This window comes from Maylandia zebra, linkage group LG9 (assembly GCF_041146795.1).
Source record: "Maylandia zebra isolate NMK-2024a linkage group LG9, Mzebra_GT3a, whole genome shotgun sequence".
Classification (NCBI taxonomy): Eukaryota; Metazoa; Chordata; class Actinopteri; order Cichliformes; family Cichlidae; genus Maylandia; species Maylandia zebra.
In genome coordinates, this window is record NC_135175.1 from 30,606,021 (window position 1) to 30,615,010 (window position 8,990).

Here is an 8,990-nt window from a genome sequence, read left to right on the forward strand (position 1 = left end):
GTTTAATTTTACTGAGTGGTAGAAATAAATCCCAATGTCTCACATATCCTTTGTTCAGAGTTTGCAAAGTAAATGAACTTGGCAATGGTAGACAGGAGACCAAACCACTATGAGATACATGAGGGGGTCATGAGTCTATCTAAACCCGCAATGCCAAATATAAGTCCCGGGGACACAACAGGATTCCCGCTGGAAGGCTTTGGAAAACTTCCTTTTGAGAAGGACCTTCCCTATGACCACTCATGCTAAACCAATAAAATTAAGTAATATTTAACCAATTAAATGACAGAAAAGTACATGATTTTCAACATCTATAGAAATGTTGATTAAAAAAAAATAGAACAGTCTGCTCCTTAAGCATGAAGAAACCACAGGAGGAGGAGCGTCCCAAACAGAATCTAATTCTCTGTACTTCCAGTGACCTTTTAATAGTTATAGTTTGTTAGTCAGCTGCAGGCGGTGTAAACACTTCAGTTCCAATTACGCTGGGTCTTTTTGATAGTCAGCACCAATCTGAGCTCCTCATCTAACTCTAATATCTGATGATTATATTCATGAACTTGTTTTTTCAATTAGTACTCACTGCTTGTATCCACAGGTGAGGGCAGGAACAGTGATTAGTAAATCCTTTGGGCTTAGATGTCTTTTCACCTCAACAGACTGGTACACCATTGTTTTTAGCGCAGATGCTGCATCAATCTGTCTTTCAATCTGCTGCTCCACACATGAACATGACAAGATACTCAAACCTCCGCTTGGGACATTTCATTCCCAATCTGAAGCTGTCAATTTCCCTCCATTCTGGATGAGAAGTATGACCTCGGACTTGGAGGTTCTCGTTCCCACCCTGGAAACTTGTAAGTCACTCGCAAACCACTCTAGCTGAAGTTGGAAATCAGCACCATCAGGAAGACATTAACTGCAAAATGGCCAGTCCTTGAGTCCAATCCTCACGGGTAAAAAACGAAACACCAGTATGTGAGAGTGAAGAGGAGAGAGACGAGCTATTTTCTGCTACTTTATTCCAACTTCACGTAACAGCCTGTTGTGATTAATGAGTCACATGTGCTAACTCAAGTGCAATAAAGAAGTTATTAAAAGAAGATATTAATAGTAAAAGAGTAAAAGTAAAAGAGTGACATTTAAAGAGTACGAGAATTATGCTATGAATCTCAGTGCTGTTTTTATATCTGAATGTTGCTTAGACACACAAAATTGTAACACAAGACATAGAGAACTGTTTTGAAAATTTATGGGCTTTTTTGCATGTTTCTTTAACACGTGCTGTAAAAAAATCAACATCTCTGTGTGTCCGTGGTATTGGATTTGTGACGACAATGATCCATATGCATTACTTAACGTTGGGCTAGCACACCCACTGTAACCCCCCCCCCCCACACACACACAAAATCAATATTTGCCAGAATATGCTGAGGCTGGTGGTCTGGCATAAATGTAAAATAGAGGCAAATGATGCGTCACCCATATGTATGTATATGAATATATGTGTTCATATATTTATATCTACACATATACATATATACGGATATGTATATGGAATACCAATGTGTTTCTCAGAAGCATTAAACAGATTTATCCCCTCCCTGCATTTTCATGCCTTTAGCAACTTTTGGACGAATGATGTTTCCTTATCGGTGCTTCATAAAAACACAGAGAACAACCGTGATATCTTGCAGATTGAATATTTTCTTTGAAATAAATTAATCAGGCCCGTCCTAAACGTCTGTTAGGATTTAATTAAACCTGGAATGAAATCCATTTGTAACACTGATTCTCCCCAAGCAATATTCAGCAGCTGTTTGGAATATGGCCCAAGGCTGCAAACTGAATCACAGAAGAGTTGTTTTTCAGAGTTATAAAGGTTTTGTTTACCTCAGTTTAAATTATTCAAGATAATCGAGAAAACAACCCTGTGGGAACTTCTGTTGCACACCAACTTTGGCTTCTTGACTGTGCAACCTCTCTGCTTCTTGCAGAGACGACAGGTGTATGTGGGCCTGAAATAAATGCATTTGTAAATGTCTTTCCTCTTCACTTAAGTAGTTTTTTAATTTAAGTTAATGACCTCATCTTTGCGTAGAGGTTAAAGTCTGCACTGCAGAGAAATGCTGATAAACAGACTTGTGGCTGAGGTGGCATTATGATTTATTGAAGCTCCTCTGCAGCAGTGATTCACACAGTGGTCAAGCAAACACCTTCATTGGCACGCATGAATCAAATTCCAGGCGAAGCTTTGGCCAGAAAAATACAAGGCTGCTTTTACTTTTTTTTTTCATGTGCATATAAATCAGCTTCAAGTTTAAAAAGACACAAATACATAAGGCAATATTTAAAATAGCATTCACTTACATAGTAAATCTGTTTGTGAAATACTGTCACAGAGGATACAGTTGTTCTTTTTTGTCACAGTGCAACATATTTAAGGCAGCAACAAGTTACACAACACATACATAAAAATACATTCAGTTTAGTCTGTTTCATTACATAAACATGATGAAAATAGTTTTTTATAGTCACATGTACATGCTGAAAGTGAGAGAACAACCCACATGTGCAAATTCACAGAAATATCTACACAAGCCACAAAGTCAAGGAGCTTTGATTTAAAATCAGCACATTTTATAAGTGGACTTTCATCGTTTCCACATTGAGGCTCTTTTTTCGGCTTTTTGCTCAGAGGAAATCATTAATAACAACAAGTTAAAGCAGCTTTCTACTCATTTGTGGTTGTTGCCCTGCATCAAATACAGGAACGCAATCATAACAAGAAATGCTATTATGCCTGAGAAATACACTGACCTTTTTATATATATTTTACAGCTGTGCCATCCAAAATTTTAGATGATCATCGACAAATTCTTGTGCGCAAGCATTAGAAAAAGGTTCTTGACATGAGAATCAGCAGGTGAACAAAGCACGGAGGTGTGGTATTTGTTGCTGGTATTCTTCTCATTTCCAGAACAATCTTGTTTGAGTGCTCTTATCCTCTATGAATGGCTCAGAAATTCTTGTGCAACACCTCATTTCTTCAAAATAGCTTTTTTGAAACAAGCTGTTTTAGCCTGTTTTCTATTTCAGCATTGATTGCTTTGCCACTTTAGCAAATTTGTAGTTTATAACTTGGAGAAAAACTCGTAAAACAGTCCAGATGTAGACACAGTTCCATGGAGTGCATGAGAAAGAAATGTACTGAGGGTTGAGGACTTTTATGCATATATATATATATATATATATATATATGCTTTCAATATGCACTGTATATGTTTTGAGGAGAATGGCACTCCCAAACCTGGAGGTAGTCTGTATATACTCTGTTAGATGTGCCATATATAATTAATTTACTGTGGCATTTATGTTCTATGCTGCCACAATACTTCAGTGTCATAATCCTGCACATACAAAGTTAATAACAACAAGCAATATGTTAGCTCTCTTGACCGCAAAAGGTAAATAGAAAATATTTTCCGAGTGAGAAAGAGAAGCAATCTCCAATTGCTGGTCACTTCAAACTTGAAATTGCACTTATGAATGGCATTCACTACAAAACAAATTAGCACTTGTCTGAAGAGAAATGTGCTATATTACAAGATGTTTGTAAACCTACCTCTTCAGCAACCTGAAACCAAAGATGGGTGCCCAAATAAATCATTTACCAGCAACATGTGAGATATCATACTCTCAGAGTCCATGTTGGCCAGGTTTCGATTTAAATTGCAGGCTGTGGGTTCACAGCGGACCCTTTACAGGCAGCTCACACATACAGCAGAGCATGCGAGCAGCAGAAAATCTCTTTGAAGGTTTTTCTCATCTCTTGGCTGCGAAAAGCATAGATGATGGGGTCAATGACAGAGTTGCACATGATGAGGATGAGGTACATGTTGAAATGGGACATGAAGCAGGTGCAGTAGGGGTTCCTGGGGCAGCTGATCATAAGGATGAGGTGGAGGAAAAAAGGCGCCCAGCATACCACAAATACCCCAAGGAGAATGGTGAGGGTGATGGCCCCCTTCATGTTGGCACGCTGCTGGATGGGAGCGTTGCCCGGTAGGGCTGCGATCCGCTTCATGTGCAGGCGAGCCAACAGGAACATGTGGACATAGAGTGATGCCATGAGCACCAGCATGGTGAAGAACATGGTGATGAGGCAGATGAGTACAGTGGTGCTTTCCGAATAGATGATGAACAAGATGCCGGAAATGGTGCAGCACGTCCAGATGCTGCTGATGACCAGCATTGCACGACGCAGGGTGACAATGTTGTGGTATCGCAGGGCATAGAAGATGGTGATATAGCGGTCGATGGCGATTGCTAGCAAACTGCAGATGGATGCCAACAGAGAGCTACAGATCATAGAGTCAAACACATTGTCCATGCTTTTAATCAGTGTGACAGGAATGGTCAGGCTGCCGCCATTGATGAGTGCTATAACAATAGTCTCTGAGGCATTAGAGACACTGACGAGCATGTCAGCAACTGCAAGGCTACAGATGAAAAAGTACATAGGTGAATGAAGGTTCTTGTTTTTGATTATAGCAGCAACAACCAGGATGTTCTCCAGCAAACTGATGATGCCCAGAGTCAGGAAAACCTCAGTGGAAATAAGCAGCTGCTCATAACATCCAGAAGATGAGTCTTTTTCCTCTCCTGATAAGTCTTTGTTAAATGGCAAATTGCCTGAGGTTTGGCTTCTGTTGTGGTAGCCTTGGATCAGTCCATGGTATTCTGTGGCATTCATAATGGCTTCTTTTAAATTCCCTTCTCCTTGGGTTATTTCTCCGTTGTTAAGTGTCCAGCTATGTTGTCCGTTTTAAAGTCTCAGTGTGTGTGGCTTTGGATCATCCTCATTATCTGGAGGACAACGTCTGCGCCCCCGAAAAGAAGAAAAAAAAGAGTAAAAAAAACTCTTAGCCAGTGCTCCTTCTTCCCTTTTCCACCCTTCTGGCGTTCCAAGAGACAATTTTCTTCAAAGATTTGCTGCAGTTATTGTTCTCAACAAAACACAGTCCCACAGCTCTCCTCTCATCTCTCCACTCTGGAGGGAAACAGTGTAGTGAGAAGTTAAAGTAAGAAGATGTAAGGCAGATAAGTGAAGCAGAAAGCAGCTACAAAAGCAAACGTGTGTGAGACTAATCAACAGTGAGCGGGAACATGAGAGGCAGAGTGCAGCAGCTCGCTGCACAACTGCAGGCAGATCTTCACTTTGCAAGCTACTGTGGTCTCACTCGCTCCTATTATATTGAACACACACACACATACACACCAACCCCTTACCCTCCTGGCTGCCTTCTGTCCTATCCGCTTGCTGATAAAGTGGGAGGAGGAGCAAAGTTTGGGCTGACGCATGAATGTAGATTTTAAAATGAATCAGACCCAATGCAACACATGAGAAGACTTTCACAGTGTTTTTGAATCTCAGGGGATGTTAAAACATTTCAGTGAAATCTAATTCAACAGTATCGGTTTTCATATAATAATGAAAACATTAAACACCATGAATTAATGGTGTTTAAAAAAAACATCGGACAGCAGCACCAGCCCAAGCCTCATAGTGCAGGAATATGAAGTGAGGCGCACACTGAGGGCGGTGAACCCCAGGAAGGCCGCCGGACCAGATGGGGTAACTGCAAGGGTCCTTAAAGAGTGTGCAGACCAGCTGGCTGGGGTCTTCACTAAGATCTTCAACACTTCACTGTCCCAGTCCTGCATCCCGCCGTGCCTAAAGTCAGCCACAATTGTCCCACTGCCAAAGCGTACTAACATTAGCAGCCTCAATGATTACCGACCAGTTGCTCTAACACCTGTTATAATGAAGTGCTTCGAGAAACTGGTCCGACGTCACATCATGTTCTGCTTGCCACCCAACCTCGACCCGCTTCAGTTCGCATACAGAGCTAACAGATCAACTGAAGATGCCATTGCTGAGTAGAGTAAGTAAGTAAGTAAGTAAAATTTATTTATATAGCACTTTTTTAAGACAAAACGCTGTTACAAAGTGCTTCACAAGAAAACATGTCAAACAAACAATATAGCAACATAAAGAAAGTATAAAAGCATATCAAACAAGCAATAGTACAATATAAATATAAAATAAAACAACATGTTACGCATTAACATTTCCCAAATGCCTGTCTAAACAGATGAGTTTTAAGCTGTTTTTTGAAAGAAGCCATCGTGTCGATGGTGCGTAGTGGGGGGGGTAAACCATTCCACAGTATAGGAGCCAGGGTTTGAAATGCGTGATCCCCCTTTGTTTTCAGACGAGTCCGTGGGATAGATAGACGACCGCTATCAGTGGATCTAAGAGTTCGCTTTGGAGAATAGGGCTGGAGAAGCTCCGAGATATAGATGGGGGCCCCACCTTGTAGAGACATAAACGTAAAGGTGAGGATTTTAAACTTATATCTATACTCAACCGGAAGCCAATGCAGGGATTTTAGTATAGGAGTGATATGGGAAAATTTATTGCTATGGGTCAAAAGCCTTGCTGCAGCATTCTGAACCGCTTGGAGCCGATTTAGTGAGGCCTTAGATACGCAGGAAAAGAGTGCATTACAATAATCCAGCCGGGAGGAGATAAAGGCGTGGACAAGCATCTCCAGTTCGGTTGTGGAGACAATAGTCCTGAGTTTGGCAATATTTCTTAAGTGAAAAAAGCAAGAGCGGGTCACGGATTTAACATGGACATCAAAGGACAAAGATTGGTCGAAAATTATCCCAAGATTCCGGGCAGTGGCTTTTATCGACGATGAAAAAGCACCCAGATGTTGACTAATCTGTGGCTTGATATTCTCCGGGGCTAGGATTAAGCACTCGGTCTTGTCTGCGTTCAACTGCAGAAAATTGTTTGTCATCCAAAGATTGATTTCCTTAAGACAGTCCATAAGAGTGGATAGCTTGTCTAATTCCCAGGATTTAAAAGAAATGTATAATTGGATGTCGTCCGCATATAAATGATAGGAAATATTTTTGAAACCGCTAATGATCCGGCCTAAGGGAAGAATATATAGTGAAAATAATAGGGGGCTTAGAACCGAACCTTGTGGAACTCCACATAGAAGCTTAGCCACGTCTGATTGGAAGTTCCCCACTGAAACTAAAAGCGTCCTATCTTCCAGAAATGAGGTGAACCACTTTAGAACAGATCCTGATATCCCTACCGTGCAGTTTAAGCGATCGATTAAGATCTGATGGTCAACGGTATCAAAAGCTGAGCTAAGGTCCAGAAGAACCAGGACTGAGCAATCACCCCTGTCTGCAGCCATCAAGAGGTCATTTGTGACTTTCAGCAGAGCTGTTTCTGTAGAGTGTAATTTTCTGAAACCCGATTGAAATTTATCAAGAATGTTATGCTTCTCCAGCGCTTTCTTTACTTGTAGCCAAACAACTTTTTCTAGGATTTTTGAGATAAAAGGAAGTTTTGAGATGGGCCTGTAGCTTGACTGAAGTGTTGGATCCAGGTTAGGCTTTTTCAGCAGAGGTTGAATAACCCCCTGTTTAAAGCACCTGGGGACAGAGCCAGATAGCAATGAATGGTTTATCAGCGTGACCACAGAGGGCCCGATGATCTCAAAAACTTTACAGAATAAACGAGTAGGTAAGACATCAGCTAAACTCATTGAAGGATTCAATTGAGTCAGTGTTTCCAATAAATCCTCTAAAGAAACTGGGAGGAAAGATTCCATAATTATGGGGTGTGGACGATCATGGTTGGTGGGGTTTCCTGAGGGAGTTATGTTATGTCTTAGGCAACCAATCTTATCTTGGAAAAATTTTAAAAATTCACTGCAGTCCTTATCTGAAGAGACGGGTGTACATGGCGTTGGGGGGGAGACAAAGCTACTCACTGTATCAAAGACAATTTTCAGGTTTCTTTTTCCTACTGCAAGTAGTTGAGAGAAGTAGGTGGCTCTTGAATCTGACACCATGTCATTAAAGGTAGATAATAGTTCTTTTAAGTGAAGCTTGTGAACCTCGAGTTTTGTGATTTTCCACAGGCGCTCGGTTTTACGGCATATTCGCCTAAAGCTGCGGATAGCTTCTGTAAACCAGGGCGGGCGTTTAACAGTACTGCCTTTCCTGATTTTAAGAGGAGCCACTTTATCTAGAATTTTTTGACATTGTGAATTGAAGGAGGTCATCTGCTGATCTATATCGTCTGTTTCAGATAAATTGTTAACAAACAATTCCCTAAATTCTTCTACCGCTGAGTCGCTGATTAATCGTGAACGCTTCTCATAAACAGAGGGTAGAGTGTCATAAGTAGAAGAGAGATCAAATAAAAGGTATTTATGATCACTAATAAAAATGTCTCTGCAATGAACTGGGCCGATATCCAGACCCAGTGATAATATCAGGTCCAGGGTGTGGCCACCACTGTGTGTTGGCCCAGTCACATGTTGGACAAGGTTAAAAGAGTCTAAGAGAGTAAGAAAATCCGAAGCAGCGTGACATGAACTGTCGTCAACATGAAGATTGAAATCCCCCAGCAGAAGAATTTTTTCCAGCTTAATGGTGGAGGATAGAAAATCCCCAAACTCCACTAAGAAACTCCTAGCTAGTCCTGGTGGCCTATAGATTAAAATCACATAGAAGGGATGAGTCCTATTGATCTTCATCATCTGGATTTCAAAGGAGTTAAAGGAGGGGGTCTTTACCAGCCGACAAAAAAAGGAGTTTCTAGAAATAACTGCCAACCCACCACCACGTCCTGAGAGACGCGGTGTGGTTAAGCACTTACAGTCTGCTGGACACAGTTCTTTGAAATGGACAAATTCCATATTCCGCTGCCAAGTTTCAGTTAGGAACATAAAGTCCAGGTTATTCCTAATGAAAAGGTCGTTGAGAACAAATGCCTTATTTGAGATCGAGCGGCAGTTTAATAGAGCCATGTTAATCGGCGGTGCTGGAGTGTCACTGTTTACACCCTGAGGGGCTTGGTGTAGGTTCGCACTGCATACTCCTCGGGGTTT

At 41.2% G+C, this 8,990-nt stretch overlaps 1 protein-coding gene across 1 annotated transcript; it reads right to left on the reverse strand.

The window, feature by feature from the left end:
• Nucleotides 1-2,152: 2,152 nt before the first annotated feature.
• Nucleotides 2,153-5,943, reverse strand: mc4r (melanocortin 4 receptor). The gene has a single exon (XM_004551805.3). It carries the CDS (start codon nucleotides 4,754-4,756, stop codon nucleotides 3,773-3,775), a length of 984 nt encoding a protein of 327 aa, XP_004551862.1. The 5' UTR covers nucleotides 4,757-5,943; the 3' UTR covers nucleotides 2,153-3,772.
• Between the last annotated feature and the right edge of the window lie 3,047 nt (nucleotides 5,944-8,990).